Source organism: Chlamydotis macqueenii, chromosome W (assembly GCF_036417535.1).
Source record: "Chlamydotis macqueenii isolate bChlMac1 chromosome W, bChlMac1.mat, whole genome shotgun sequence".
NCBI classification, from domain to species: Eukaryota; Metazoa; Chordata; class Aves; order Otidiformes; family Otididae; genus Chlamydotis; species Chlamydotis macqueenii.
In genome coordinates, this window is record NC_141592.1 from 39,701,760 (window position 1) to 39,718,339 (window position 16,580).

General features: G+C 46.5%; 1 protein-coding gene across 1 annotated transcript; it reads right to left on the reverse strand.

Annotated features, from left to right (window-relative positions):
- Nucleotides 1-2,453: 2,453 nt before the first annotated feature.
- Nucleotides 2,454-12,448, reverse strand: LOC147596690 (syncytin-A-like). The gene is given in 4 exon segments (XM_086769606.1): nt 2,454-2,524; nt 2,946-3,077; nt 11,745-12,051; nt 12,053-12,448. Coding segments are annotated over 4 exon segments (906 nt in total).
- Nucleotides 12,449-16,580: the final 4,132 nt, after the last annotated feature.

Genomic DNA, 16,580 nt, shown 5'->3' on the forward strand with positions numbered 1-16,580 from the left:
TTATGGTGTATACACTAACACCACCCCTTACCATACCAGCACAATCAAAGATAGCACAGTTGGTACCGTTTCGCGCATGTGTTCCTAGGGCACACTCGGTCGTCCGCGGCCGGGGAGGCTTTGGGTCCACAGGCGCGCCAAACGTGTTATTGACAATCGATATCGCCAGGGGAAAGCCAGAAGAAAAGGTCACAATTAAACATCCAAATGGACAATCCTTGGCGCTGTCGATGCTAATTGACACGGGTGCAGATGTTACCATTATTCCTGCAACAAAGTGGCCCTGTAATTGGCCACTGGTACCGGCAGTTACCACTGTGGTAGGGGTGGGAGGTGCACAGCGCACGATGATCAATAAATCAACAGTGTCGCTTACTTTTCAAGATGGTACAGTAGTTACCACAAGGCCGTATGTAATGCACATGCCTATAGCTCTTTTAGGTCGAGACGTGCTATCCCAAATGAGAGCCCAGCTTGTAACCCAACCTTTTTAGGGGCGGCCATGGTCAAGCAGCCTATTTTAAAACTCACCTGGACTACGGTGACCCCAGTGTGGGTAGACCAGTGGCCACTAAAACAGGATAGGCTGCAAATATTACAGAGCCTAGTACATGAGCAATTGGAAGCAGGTCATATTGTGCCCTCTATAAGCCCTTGGAACACCCCCGTTTTTACTATTCCAAAGAAATCAGGTAGATGGCGACTGCTGCATGATTTACGTGCAGTAAACGCTGTCATGCAGGACATGGGAACATTACAGTCGGGATTACCTTCCCCTGTAATGATCCCTGAAAATTGGGATTTACTTATTATTGATTGAAAAGATTGTTTTTTCACCATTCCTTTACATCCAGATGACGCAGAAAAATTTGCATTCACGGTACCAGCAGTTAACAAGCAGGAACCTGCTAAAAGGTATCAATGGGTGGTGCTACCCCAAGGCATGAAAAATTCCCCCACAATGTGTCAGAATTTTGTCGCATGGGCTCTGCAGCCATTTCGGCAAGAGCATCAGTCTTTGTTAATCTATCATTATATGGATGACATCTTAATAGCAGGAGAAAAAAATGAATGCAGAAAAAATATTACAAGAGCTAATAAAAACTTTAGAGCCAAAAGGACTAAAAATAGCCCCTGAAAAAGTACAGCGTCAAGGCCTATGGCAATATTTAGGCTGGATAATTACTGGAAGCACTGTGCGACCGCAAAAAATACAAATCCATACAGATATTAAGAACCTCTCGGATGTTCAGAAATTGATGGGAGACATACAGTGGGTAAGATCCATCACTGGAATCACTAATGATGATTTAGCTCCTTTAATGCCCCTGCTGGGAACTACGACCAAACCCAATGAGCGGCGAAGCCTATCAGTAGAACAGAAACAGGTGTTAGACCAGATTGTAGGAAAAATTCTAACAGCTACTACACAAAGAAAAATTAATGATTTACCTTTACAGTTTTTGATTGTTAATTCGTCACCCAAGCAACAACATTTAATAGGGCTCATAGTGCAAGCAGAAGAACAGCACATTAGAATTTTAAAATGGGTATTTCTATCTTATCAACCCAAAACCACAGTTTGTACAAGGGTCGAGCTGTTAGCTAATAACATGATTATAAAAGGCAGAAGAAGGATTTTGGAACTGTCAGCTCAAGAACCTACAAGGCTATTTGTACCAATAGCTCAAAATTATTTGGACTGGCTGTTGGCAACTACAGAGACACTCCAAGTCGCCTTAGCTGACTATCCAGGTGCTGTAACTAATCATTATCCATCAGCCAAACTTTTGTCACTGTTGCAAAACCAAGACTTTGAGGAAGCCCCTTGCAGGTCGGAAGTACCAGTAGAAGGACTCACGGTATTTAAAGATGCTGTGAGGAAATCTAAACGAGCTGCCATCGCTTGGTACAGTAACAACCAATGGAATCATCAAATTCTTACAGGTTACATCACGGACTCTCTGCAGACGCTCGAACTGAGAGCAGTGGTGTGGGCTTTTCAACAGTGGCATGATGAGCCTCTAAATGTTGTTTCAGATTCATTATATGTGGTGGGCACGACACAGCGTTTAGAACGTGCCATGATAAAAACAGTAAAAAATAATACTTTGTATATGCTATTGATGCAGCTGTTGTTTTTGCTAAATCAACGCAGAGAACCTTATTTTGTAACACACATTCGCAGTCATCAGTTTAACCAAGGTTTGTCTATAGGAAACAACATAGTAGACAAGTTAGTCACTGCTGCATGGAAAAACCAAACAGTTAACCTGTTTGAGCAGGCTCGTTTATCTCATAATTTCTTACATCAATCTGCTAAAGTGCTAGCAAAACAATTTGATTTATAATTCTCAGATGCTCCAGGAATAGTGCAGTCCTGCCCTGCTTGTCAAAAATCAGGAGTTGGTCTAGGCCTTGGGGTCAACCCTTGAGGTTTAGGCGCCTTGCAATTATGGCAAATGGATGTTACTCATATTGCAGAATTCGGACGTCAGAAGTATGTCCATGTTAGCATTGACACCTATTCACATGCGATATGGGCCACTGCTCAAACAGGGGAAACAGCCAAACATGTTCTGAAGCATATGCATGCTGCCATTGCCGCACTAGGAGCTCCTCAAGAAATCAAAACTGACAATGGCCCTGCATATGTTTCGCAAACGTTTGTACGCTTTTGCCAGCTGTGGGGTATTTGCAGAGTAACTGTTATTCCTCACTCCCCTACAGGCCAAGCCATTGTAGAGCGCGCACATGCCACCTTCAAATCGCTTTTGCAAAAACAAAAAGGGGGAGAGCTGGCACCCTCTGAAAGGCTTGCAAAAGCGCTTTATGTGCTAAATTATTTGAGATTAACAGGAGACCGCGAATCTCCTCCAATTGTAATTCATCATATGTCATTGCAATCTGGACTGCAGAAAAGTGATTCGGTGAAGGTGCAGTACCGGGATTTAAAAACTGGGGAATGGAGAGGTCCGGCAGAAGTGAAAATGACCGGTTGAGGTTATGTTTGTGTTTTGACAGACGAAGGACCACGATGGGTTCCAAGTCGATGGGTGAAACCTTGGAAGGAAGACCTGGGACAGCAGGATGCATCATCATAGCCCTCCTGATGCTGGTAACTGGGTGGGTCGGTGAGACTGTAGATTTACATCACATTGACCCCAGACCAAATGTGTGGCTGACATTTGCCAACATTACAAACCAATCATCGTTTTGTGTGTCAATGGCTACTCCTGCTGATCCTTTTCGTACGTGTCTGATTGGTACTCCCTATTGGAATCCAGATGACTGGAAAAGATGGGTCAATAATCACACTATTTTGAATGAGACTGTGGTGAATCAAACATGTCACGCAAAGATGGAGTGTGCCAGCCTCCGCCCTGGAGAGAAACCGGTGTGTTGTTCTGGGAATAGCAATCAAACTGGAATAGCTGCAGCATTGGTGATTAGGCATTTAAATCGTAGTTTGCCTTGGGATCCACAGGAGTTAGATCTAATGGGATCCTTAAATGGTTCAGGGTCTTGTTTTATGCTGGGAGGTCCCCTTTTTACAGGAAAGGGGGTAAATACAGTGTGGAACAGGAACCAATGGACTGATGTGACCAGTAAAACGACTGACGCCCAGGGAAAACCTGTGTATACTTATCAGAGCAGCTCAGGAGATTATTGTAACGGAGCAGTGGGAGCAGAAATCAAAGGGTCAAAGATGCCTCTTTGGGTGAATGACACAGCCAAGGCCATACCCCCAGGATACTTCTTAATTTGTGGGGATCGGGCCTGGTCGGGAGTGCCAAAAGGGGCTATTGGAGGACCATGTTATTTTGGAAAATTGATAATGTTTGCTCCATCTATGAAAGTATTGCGGAATCGTACTCGAGCAAGGAGATCACTAAAAGTATTAGCTCCCAACTGTGACGGCAATTTAACCCTGTTGGGTACAGCTGAGCGTATAGCATTATCTATATTTGTTCCTTGGGCGGCATCTGCAAAAGCTTTAGCTAGCTTAAATAGATTAGCTTGTTGGGCACAAAAGCAAATGAATTTAACCTCTAGCATGTTATCGGGATTATTAGAAGACATGGATAGTATGCGTCATGCTATTTTCCAGAATCGGGCAGCCGTTGATGTTTTGTTATTAGCACACGGACATGGATGTGAAGATTTTGAAGGTATGTGTTGCATGAACATTTCTGATCACTCTAAATCAATACACTATCAGTTGGCAGAGTTACAACGCAACATGCATGCAATACAAGTGGAAAATGGATTTTCGGACTGGCTGAAATCATTGGGGGTCACAGGCTGGCTAAAAGATTTGATAGTACATGTGTTGGTGATGTTGATGGGTTTGCTGTTGACACTAATGATATTGGGGTGTATTTTAAAATGCTTTGTGAAAGCTATGGAACGTATGATGACAGGGGTCTGGATTGTTCAAAACAAAAAGGGGGATTTGTTGGATACCTGGAGAGCCAGGGGCACTTAGTGAACAATCCAGACTGAATGGAATTGTTATGTTTGTGAGCAGCAGGCTTCAAGGACATCGATGAAGCCACCTGTGAGAAAGTACTGAAACCACCTGTGAGAAAATAATGAGGCCGCCTGTGAGAAAGTAATGAAGCTTCCTGTAAGAAAGTAAACGAAAGAACCTTGAGAAGAAGGAAAACAGCTGGCATACATGACTGGGGGCTGAAAGTGATACAGGGTGCAGGTGGAGAGAGCTGTGCGCGTGAACAAAGAGACTTAACGAATCATATTTTAGCTAGGAGCACGTGCATGATATAGTTAACCAATTAGTAGAGAGCTTGCGCATGATATAGAATTAGAAGGGCTATATTAACCGGGATGTATCAACAATAAATTGGCATTTGCTTGATCATATTGGTCATGTGCAGTGTCCGTGACTTTCGCGTCAGCATAGAAGGAACATGCTTAGGATACAGTAGGTGTGGGTTGGGTTTTACTTTTTTTTTTTATTTGCTAGTGTGGCTTTTCAGGAGAAGAGTATCTCTGTATCATATTCAGTTTTGCTGAAGGTTACTCATGTAAGCCACCCTCAGGTGCAATTAACTAATGAGATCTCACTGAAACCTCTCAAAAAATTGTCTGTCCAGGATTGTCTTGAAGTCTAGTATGAAACCTCCAGGGAAACACACAAGTGAGGAAAGGGAAAGGGGAAATGTTTCAAGGAAACTTAGAGAAAAACAGGGGAAAAAAAAGTATGAAAATGAGGTTATTACCATCTGGCCTAAGGCTTTGACACTTCTTGGAAGAGATGCAACATCCTGCTGTGTCCTCTGATTTCTGCAGTCCCCCGATGCTGCAGGCACCTGAGTCGTTGTGTTGAAAAGCTGTAGAAGGACTGATGGAATCTGAGGACAGAGAGGGAGAAACGAGAAGAAACTGAGGAACAAAGCTTCATCTAAGGAATGTCTCAACCACAGATGCTCTGCTGCTCTTGAAAGGATTAAAATACTGAAAATCTGAACAAAGAAAATTCCACTGTGATGTGAGGTTGTTATGTACTGGGCTGCACAGTTGCTTGCTCTCTTGCCTGCACAGTGCTGCAGCAGACTTGCCTGGGCTCAGTCAGAGTAGTTGCTTGTTGCTAAATCCAGCTCATAGGTTAGGGTGCCAGCTGCTCTGAAGTCATTGGAGGGATTCCCCGGAAAACAGCCAGTGCCCTGAAGTTGTAATGCACTAACAAAAGTCTCCCAGGTGGTGCCGGCAGCAGTCACAGCAGGAGGGAAACCTGCCGTGCTCCTGCAGGTTGCTCCAGAGGAGCATGTCTGCCTCCACTGCTCTCTTGCTCAGGGCCAGACAGAACCGTATGGAGCAGTCTGTACATTTAAAGGATCTTTAAATCCTACTTCCCAAAACAGGAGCGAGGCACTACGCTGTTCGCAGCGAACTGCAGGCTCTGATCCACAATGCTGATGGCACTGCAAAGCCAGGGCAGACATGATGCTGGTCAGTGTCCCCAGCAGAGCCAGAGGAGCTGTCCTGTGGGAGCTGTAAGATCCAGACTGTCTCCTAATGCCCTCCTCCACATTCAGTCATTAGTATTAATGAATATCATTAGTATTAAAAAAAAATTATCCATTAGACTGTCCAAGTTGGAAATGCCTTCAGCAGCATGACTTGTAACTAAACTGGTCGTGGATTTATTTTTTCCCGTGCAGGTAGTCAAGGCAACCCTCAAACTCACACCTTATTAGAAGTGTTTGATAACATTGTCGCTTTTTCCCCATCAAAATTCCCTGTGCAAGTCCCATCTTCATAACTATTAATACCCGTTGGTGCTTCTCATTGGCCTGTAGCTGTCCAAAGATACTAATAGGGAGGCCCTTTTAAAATATATTGTGCAGATTCCATTCAGCTCTTGTGTCTGATTCAGACTTCCAACCTCAGGCCTTCTGCTCTGTTGGGTTTTCTGGTCCTGGCACTCTGCCAGCTAGGGACAATGGTGAGGTCCCAGTGCTGTTTTCCTGTGGAACGGCTGTGGTGGCAGTGCTGGAGCTCATCTGCTCCAGATGAACTGTTTGCACAAGCCACCAGGTAGGAGGAAATGTGAGTGTGATGGAGCATGTTTCTCTGGCAGATTGACAGGTTGGCAAAATCCTCAGGGCTTTGTGCTTGGTGTTATAAATGAGTTGAGTCCCAAAACAGGATTCCAATTATAGTTTCCAATTTATTGAACAGAAACAAGCAAACAGCGCTGGGTGCACCGGGAGTCTCCGCTCCACCAAGACGCACACCCCTTTGTTTACAGTTACCGTATTTATAACCTCTCCCGGTCCCCCCATCGTGCCTGTCTCCCTTTTGGGAGCTCACAATCTACACTCCATTGGTTACTCACACCGTTCGCGGCAGGTACTGATTGGCCAAGAGCGTATCACTAGCCACTATACAGGTGTTAATTGGCTAAAAGTACAGAAGCGGCTGGTCCCATATTTGGGGTTGTTTACGTGCCAGTGGTCATCAGCCCCCAGCCCGCTTTTCCCGCCTTTTGTTCGCTCCATTGTCAAGTGTCCTTCTTATGCAAACAGCGCTGTTAAGCAGGTAAAATCCTTAATTATGTCAAACTACTAAGGCAGGAGTGAATCCTGCCAAACACATTTTTAATAACTTAAATAAACCTCCCAAATACGTTTATAACTTTAAACAAAACTTATACGTTATCTATACAGTTACAAAAAAAATGGGCTTAGAACTATATACATACCTTCCTGTTTCCCCTGAGCCTGTGGCTATATAAGAACAAACAGGATAATTAAAGATTCCATATACAAAGAGGGTCACACTTCACGTTTGGGCAATTTTCTGCTGCCTCTGCAGAGTCCTGCAGCTCTGCTTGTAGTCCCAGCCCTCCCTGGCAGCAGTAACGGTGACTTTTTTCCTGGGGAACAGATGTTAGAGTTTGTCTCCTTTTAGCAAAAGTTATCCTCATGATGGTACCCAAGCTTTCCTCTGCTGTACTGGATTCAGCGAGAATGGAGATTAAATCCCAGTGCCTCCCGTCTCCTTCCCAGTAACTACCCAGTAGCAGGCAGTGGGTTCCCGTTGCTTTCTGGGGGCAGCTTGTGTGTCCACGTGAGAAGAGGGGCTAAGGAAACTTTAATAGATATGGCATTTATTGATCATTGCTGTGCATGCTAATACAAATAGCGCTTGATGCTTTGCTAACTAGCTATTGTAAAAACTACCCGAGGGGGGGGAAGTCTTGTATTCCCCAACCGAGGGGCCTTGCTTTGTGCTATCTGAAGTGAGAAGTCCTGCACCTCCCGCACAAGGACAGTCCTGATAAGAACCAAGGGGCCTCCTTCAGGAGCCAGCTAAAACTGGCCAAATGACCTCTTGGAACTAATTGTAATACCTAAATGACTTCTTGGAACTAATTGTAATACCTAAATGACCTCTTGGAACTAATTTTAATACGGAGCGGGGATAGCTCATGCATATGTATAGGCGTGTTTTTTTAACTTCATGCATATGTAACACTTGGTTGTATAAAATTCAAAGTGAATTGCCGTGCCAGGCGCGCACGATTTTGGCGGGACTACCCCCCGTGCTGCCCGGCGCCGAATAAACATACCTACTTTACAATCTCACAGATTGTGGAGTCTGCTTTCCGCACGTCACACGGAGGCTCTTGCTGCAGGGGTACTGCCATCAACACTGCAATCCTGGGCTGCACAACCTACTGCAGTGCTGCTGGTGCAACGCTGAGGAGTGGCTGGGCCAGTCACCGGCTACTGCAGAGGTATTTTGTGTGTTCATGGCAGATGGGAAATGCTGCTTTTGGCACATGTTAATCTCTACGCATTCATTTCAGTATAGAGCAGCATATTATTGTGAAAAATAGAGCAATAGGTGAAAAAATCCCTTTGAAATAGACTTCATATCCAAAACCCCATATTGCATTTCAGGCATCATTGACAGAGACACATATAGACCACTCTGCCTCTGATAAATTAAAATTTCCTCTAACAGAGTAGAGTTCTGTGCCTGATTTTAAAAAAAAAAAGGAGAGGGAAGAGTCGAGGCAGCAGCGAGGAAGTCGCCGAGGCAACAGCTTCGGAGTCGGCACGATCCGCAGCGGCACGGCACAGCGCAGCGCAGCCAGGGGATTCCCGAAGCAGGGAAGCTCAGGGGGGAGCGGAGCGAGACGCCAGGAGCCCGCAGCTCGCGCGAGAGCGGCTGACGAGACGTGGGCGGAGCCAGGGGGCACCGGCGGTCTGGCCCCTCTCCCCGTATAAAGCAGGCCCTAGGGAGTAGCGGCGACTAGGATGTGGTGTGGCAGTTTGCGAGGGTAGGGTGCTGACCTGGGGCACTTGCTGTTTTCCGACTCTCAGGGCAACATGGCAAACACCCGCCTGAGAGCAAAGGCTGCAGCTCCAGCCGGGAGGCCTGCACTGGCTCCCCCTGCGGCAGTTGATGCCTCCGTGCAGACAGAGTAGTCGAGGGGAGAGGCTGCGGTGCAGACCTTGGGCTGCAGGCAGTGCCTGGACCCTACTCCTGGGGCAGGGGCAGGCGGCAGCCCTGACTGCAGAAGGTGTGCCCAGGTGGAAGAGCTCCTGTGGCAGGTGGCTGAGCTGCAGGAGGCAGTCAGGAGGCTGTGTAGCATCAGAGAGGCTGAGAGGGAGCTGGATGCTTGGTTCCAGGCACAGTCTGCACTGGAACTGCAGCACCCAGTGAACCAATCAACACCCCCCCCCACCCCCCCAGCACTGGCACACAACATTAGCAAGCAGGCAGAAGATGCAAATTAATGCAAAGCTGCAAGGGCAAGGGGCAGCAGGAGGAAGAAGCAGCTTCCCCAAAACCCCGAGGTGCCCCTGCAGAACTGCTTTGCTGCTCTGCAGACTGAAGAAGTAAGACCCAGCACCTCAGGGAAGGCACGGGAGCCGTGCGAGGTAGCCCGACCGGCTCGTGTAATAACTAGCGCTACCAAGAAAAAGAGATGAGTGGTAGTAGTGGGTGACTCCCTCCTGAGAGGTACGGAGGCACCCATCTGCCGACCTGATGCGCTCTCTTGGGAGGTATGCTGTCTCCCGGGGGCTCGTATCAGGGATGTCGCCGAGAGACTACCTAGCCTCATACAGCCCACAGACTATTATCCACTACTGGTGTTTCATGTGGGGGCCAGTGACACAGCCAGTAGCAGCCTGAGAAACATTAAAAGGGATTTCAGGGCTCTGGGTTCAACAGTCAAAGACTCTGGGGCGCAGGTGGTATTCTCGTCAATCCTCCCAGTCAAAGGGCAGGGACCTGAAAGGGCCAGAGGTATCTGGCAGGTTAACTCGTGGCTCAGGGAGTGGTGCTGCAGCCAGGGCTTTGGGTATCTAGATCACGGGGCGTGCTTTGAGAAGCCTGGGCTGCTAGGGGCAGATGGCGTGCACCTAACTGAGAAGGGGAAGAGTGTGTTTGGACGAAGACTTACCAGACTCGTCCGGAGGGCTTTAAACTAGTGTTGCTGGGGGAGGGGGAGCACAGTTCAGCCCACTGCTGTCAGCATGGCGCCAGTGCCAGCACCGAGGGTCCAGAAGCTGAGGAAGGATCACAGATAAGTACAAATAAACCTAAACTGTGGTCCAATAGCACCCCTGTAGCTCCAGCCAGCAAGTCAGCTTTGTCAGGGGCCCAGCTGAAGTGTCTCTATACCAATGCATGCAGCATGGGAAATAAACAGGAAGAACTGGAGATGCGTGCACACGAGCAGGGCTACGACCTTGTTGGCATCACAGAGACGTGGTGGGATGACTCGTACGACTGGAGTGTCAACATGGAGGGGTATAGGCTTTTTAGAAAGGACAGGAAGGGGAGACGAGGAGGGGGTGTCGCTCTCTATGTCAGCAACCAGCTGGAGTATGTGGAGCTCCGCCTGGGGATGGAGGAGGAACTGACAAGAGAGCTTATGGGACAGGATTAGAGGATGGGGACGGACAGGGGACGTTACGGTGGGGGTCTGTTACAGGCCGCCTGGCCAGGAGGACAGAGCAGACGAGGCGCTCTATAGCCAGATAGGAGCAGTCTCACGGTCACAGGCCCTGGTCCTCATGGGGGACTTCAACCACCCTGACATCTGTTGTAGGGACAACACGGCAGGGCACAGGCAGTCCAGGAGGTTCCTGGAATGCGTGGATGACGACTTCCTCCTGCAGGTGATAGAAGAACCGACAAGGAGGGGTGCCATGCTCGACCTTGTGCTCACCAACAGGGAGTGACTGGTGGGGGATGTGAAACTGAAGGACAGCCTTGGCTGCAGTGACCACAACATGGTGGAGTTCAAGATCCACGAGGCAGCAAGGAAACTACGTGGCAAGCTCTCTGCCCTAGATTTCAGGAGGTCAGACTTCGGCCTCTTCAGGGACCTGATGGGCCAAGTGCCATGGGAGGCGGCCCTGGAGGGAAGAGTGGCCCAGGAAAGTTGGTCCACATTCAAGGAGCACCTCCTCCAAGCTCAGCAGTGATGCATCCCAAAGTCGGGCAAAAAGGCCAGGAGGCCTGCGTGGATGAGCACGGAGCTCCTGGACCAACTGAAAGTGAAGAAGAAAGCCTATAGAGGGTGGAAGCAGAGCCAGGTAGCCTGGGAGGTCTACAAAGAGGCTGTGCAAGTGGCCAGGGATTGGGTGAGGAAGGCTAAAGCCCTGGCAGAACTGAATCTGGCCAGGGATATAAAAAGCAACAAGAAAAGCTTCTATAGGTGTTGACGCGGAAGTAACGGACACTGCTGACGACCAATATGATCAAGCAAATGCCAATTTATTGTTGATACATCCCAGTTAATATAGCCCTTCTAATTCCGTATCATGCGCAAGCTCTCTACTAATTGGTTAACTATATCATGCACGTGCTCCTAGCTAAAATATGATTCGTTAAGTCTCTATGTTCACGCGCACGGCTCTCTCCACCTGCACCCTGTATCACGTTCAGCCCCCAGTCACGTATGCCAGCTGTTTTCCTTCTTCTCCAGGTTGCTTCATTTACTTTCTCACAGGGAGCTTCATTACTTTCTCACAGGCGGCCTCATTATTTTCTCACAGGTGGCTTCAGTATTTTTCTTACAGGCAGCTTCAGTACTTTCTCACAAGCGGCCTTATCGATGTCCTTGAGGCCTGCTACTCAAAAACAAAACAATTCCATTCGGTCTGGATTGTTCACTAAGTGCCCCTGGCTCTCCAGGTATCCAACAAATCCCCTTTTTTGTTTTTGAACAATCCAGACCCCAGTCATCATACGTTCCATAGATTTCACAAAGCATTTTAAAATACACCCCAATATCATTAGTGTCAACAGCAAAGCCACTAATATTACCAGCCCATGTACTATCAAATCTTTTAGCCAACCTGTGACCCCCAATGATTTCAGCCAGTCCGAAAATCCATTTTCCACTTGTATTGCATGCATGTTGCGTTGTAACTCTGCCAACTGATAGTGTATTGATTTAGAGTGATCAGAAACATTCATGCAACACATACCTTCAAAATCTTCACATCCATGTCCATGCGCTAATAACAAAACATCAACGGCTGCCCGATTCTGCAAAAATAGCATGACGCATACTATCCATGTCTTCTAACAATCCCGATAACATGCTAGAGGTTAAATTCATTTGCTTTTGTGCCCAACAAGCTAATCTATTTAAGCTAGCTAAAGCTTTTGCAGATGCCGCCCAAGGAACAAATATGGATAATGCTATCCACTCAGCTGTACCCAACAGGGTTAAATTGCCATCACAGTTGGGAGCTAATACTTTTAGTGATCTCCTTGCTCGAGTACGATTTCGCAATACTTTCATAGATGGAGCAAACATTATCAATTTTCCAAAATAACATGGTCCTCCAATAGCCCCTTTTGGCACTCCCGACCAGGCCCGATCCCCACAAATTAAGAAGTATCCTGGGGGTATGGCCTTGGCTGTGTCATTCACCCAAAGAGGCATCTTTGACCCTTTGATTTCTGCTCCCACTGCTCCATTACAATAATCTCCTGAGCTGTTTTGATAAGTATACACAGGTTTTCCTTGGGCGTCAGTCATTTTACTAGTTACATCAGTCCATTGGTTCCTGTTCCATGCTGTATTTACCCCCTTTTCTGTAAAAAGGGGGCCTCCCAGCATAAAACAAGACCCTGAACCATTTAAGGATCCCATTAGATCTAACTCCTGTGGATCCCAAGGCAAACTACGATTTAAATGCCTAATCACCAATGCTGCAGCTATTCCAATTTGATTGCTATTCCCAGAACAACACACCGGTTTCTGTCCAGGGCGGAGGCTGGCACACTCCATCTTTGCGTGACATGTTTGATTCACCACAGTCTCATTCAAAATAGTGTGATTATTGACCCATCTTTTCCAGTCATCTGGATTCCAATAGGGAGTACCAATCAGACACGTACGAAAAGGATCAGCAGGAGTAGCCATTGACACACAAAACGATGATTGGTTTGTAATGTTGGCAAATGTCAGCCACACATTTGGTCTGGGGTCAATGTGATGTAAATCTACAGTCTCACCGACCCACCCAGTTACCAGCATCAGGAGGGCTATGATGATGCATCCTGCTGTCCCAGGTCTTCCTTCCAAGGTTTCACCCATCGACTTGGAACCCATCGTGGTCCTTCGTCTGTCAAAACACAAACATAACCTCAACCGGTCATTTTCACTTCTGCCGGACCTCTCCATTCCCCAGTTTTTAAATCCCGGTACTGCACCTTCACCGAATCACTTTTCTGCAGTCCAGATTGCAATGACATATGATGAATTACAATTGGAGGAGATTCGCGGTCTCCTGTTAATCTCAAATAATTTAGCACATAAAGCGCTTTTGCAAGCCTTTCAGAGGGTGCCAGCTCTCCCCCTTTTTGTTTTTGCAAAAGCGATTTGAAGGTGGCATGTGCGCGCTCTACAATGGCTTGGCCTGTAGGGGAGTGAGGAATAACAGTTACTCTGCAAATACCCCACAGCTGGCAAAAGCGTACAAACGTTTGCGAAACATATGCAGGGCCATTGTCAGTTTTGATTTCTTGAGGAGCGGCAATGGCAGTGCGGCAATGGCAGCATGCATATGCTTCAGAACATGTTTGGCTGTTTCCCCTGTTTGAGCAGTGGCCCATATCGCATGTGAATAGGTGTCAATGCTAACATGCACATACTTCTGACGTCCGAATTCTGCAATATGAGTAACATCCATTTGCCATAATTGCAAGGCGCCTAAACCTCAAGGGTTGACCCCAAGGCCTAGACCAACTCCTGATTTTTGACAAGCAGGGCAGGACTGCACTATTCCTCGAGCATCTGAGAATTTTAAATCAAATTGTTTTGCTAGCACTTTAGCAGATTGATGTAAGAAATTATGAGATAAACGAGCCTGCTCAAACAGGTTAACTGTTTGATTTTTTCCATGCAGCAGTGACTAGCTTGTCTACTATGTTGTTTCCTATAGACAAGCCTTGGTTAAACTGATGACTGTGAATGTGTGTTATAAAATAAGGTTCTCTGTGTTGAAAACAACAGCTGCATCAATAACATATACAAAGTATTATTTTTTACTGTTTTTATCATGGCACGTTCTAAACGCTGTGTCGTGCCCACCACATATAATGAATCTGAAACAACATTTAGAGGCTCATCATGCCACTGTTGAAAGGCCCACACCACTGCTCTCAGTTCGAGCGTCTGCAGTGAGTCCGTGATGTAACCTGTAAGAATTTGATGATTCCATTGGTTATTACTGTACCAAGCGATGGCAGCTCGTTTAGATTTCCTCACAGCATCTGTAAATACTGTGAGTTCTTCTACTGGTACTTCCGACCTGCGGGGGGCTTCTTCAAAGTCTTGGTTTTGCAACAGTGACAAAAGTTTGGCTGAAGGATAATGATTAGTTACAGCACCTGGATAGTCAGCTAAGGCGACTTGAAGCATCTCTGAAGTTGCTAACAGCCAGTCCAAATAATTTTGAGCTATTGGTACAAATAGCCTTGTAGGTTCTTGAGCTGACAGTTCCAAAATCCTTCTTCTGCCTTTTATAATCATGTTAGCTAACAGCTCGACCCTTGTACAAACTGTGGTTTTGGGTTGATAAGATAGAAATACCCATTCCAAAATTCTAATGTGCTGTTCTTCTGCTTGCACTATGAGCCCTATTAAATGTTGTCACTTGGGTGACGAATTAACAATCAAAAACTGTAAAGGTAAATCATTAATTTTTCTTTGTGTAGTAGCTGTTAGAATTTTTCCTACAATCTGGTCTAACACCTGTTTCTGTTCTACTGATAGGCTTCGCCGTTCATTTGGTTTGGTCGTAGTTCCCAGCAGGGGCATTAAAGGAGCTAAATCATCATTAGTGATTCCAGTGATGGATCTTACCCACTGTATGTCTCCCATCAATTTCTGAACATCTGAGAGGTTCTTAATGTCTGTATGAATTTGTATTTTTTGCGGTCGCACCGTGCTTCCAGTAATTACCCAGCCTAAATATTGCCATGGGCCTTTAGGCTGTACCTTTTCAGGGGCAATTTTTAGTCCTTTTGGCTCTAAAGTTTTTATTAACTCTTGTAATATTTTTTCTGCATTCATTTTTTCTCCTGCTATTATGATGTCATCCATATAATGATAGATTAACAAAGACTGATGCTCTTGCCGAAATGGCTGCAGAGCCCATGCGACAAAATTCTGACACATCGTGGGGGAATTTTTCATGCCTTGGGGTAGCACCACCCATTGATACCTTTTAGCAGGTTCCTGCTTGTTAACTGCTGGTACCGTGAAAGCAAATTTTTCTGCGTCATCTGGATGTAAAGGAATGGTGAAAAAACAATCTTTTCAATCAATAATAAGTAAATCCCAATTTTCAGGGATCATTACAGGGGAAGGTAATCCCGACTGTAATGTTCCCATATCCTGCATGACAGCGTTTACTGCACGTAAATCATGCAGCAGTCGCCATCTACCCGATTTCTTTGGAATAGTAAAAACGGGGGTGTTCCAAGGGCTTATAGAGGGCACAATATGACCTGCTTCCAATTGCTCATGTACTAGGCTCTGTAATATTTGCAGCCTATCCTGCTTTAGCGGCCACTGGTCTACCCACACTGGGCTTGCCGTCGTCCAGGTGAGTTTTAAAATAGGCTGCTTGACCATGGCCGCCCCTAAAAAGGTTGGGTTACAAGCTGGGCTCTCATTTGGGACAGCACGTCTCGACCTAAAAGAGCTACAGGCATGTGCATTACATACGGCCTCGTGGTAACTACTGTACCATCTTGAAAATTAAATGACACTATTGATTTACTGATCATTGTGCGCTGTGCGCCTCCCACCCCTACCACAGTGGTAACTGCCGGTACCAATGGCCAATTACAGGGCCACTTTGTTGCAGGAATAATGGTAACATCTGCGCCCGTGTCAATTAGCATCGACAGCGCCAAGGATTGTCCATTTGGATGTTTAATTGTGACCTTTTCTTCTGGCTTTCCCCTGGCGATATCGATTGCCAATAAGACATTTGGTGTACCGGTGGACCCAAAGCCTCCCCGGCCACGGACGACCGAGTGTGCCCTAGGAACACATGCGCGAAACGGTACCAATTGTGCTATCTTTGATTGTGCTGGTATGGTAAGGGGTGGTGTTAGTGTATACACCATAATCTTTATTGTCCCACAATAATCTGCATCAATAATTCCAGGCACTATAAATATGCCCTTTCGAGACACTGATGAACGGCCTATAAGTAATGCACTTAACCCATGCCCTAACGGTCCTTGCTGATCAGAATCAACTAGTTGAACCTCTGAAGTTGTTAATGTCACATCTACTGCTGTTGCCAAGTCCACTCCGGCACTGCCGACTGTGGCGGCTGCGCAGCGGTCCAAGCACCCTGTACTTGTGTCGTTGCATGTGGGTGGAACGCGCTCCATGCCCTGTTTCCCGATCGTAAAAAGTCCTTAGTGAAATGACCCAATTTGCCACAACTAAAACACCTTTTGTTCTTTCTCTTTGCCTGCTTTTTTGGTACCAATGGTTTAACCGCTGCACCTACAGCAGCAGCCATGACTGTAGCCTTTTCTTCTTCTAC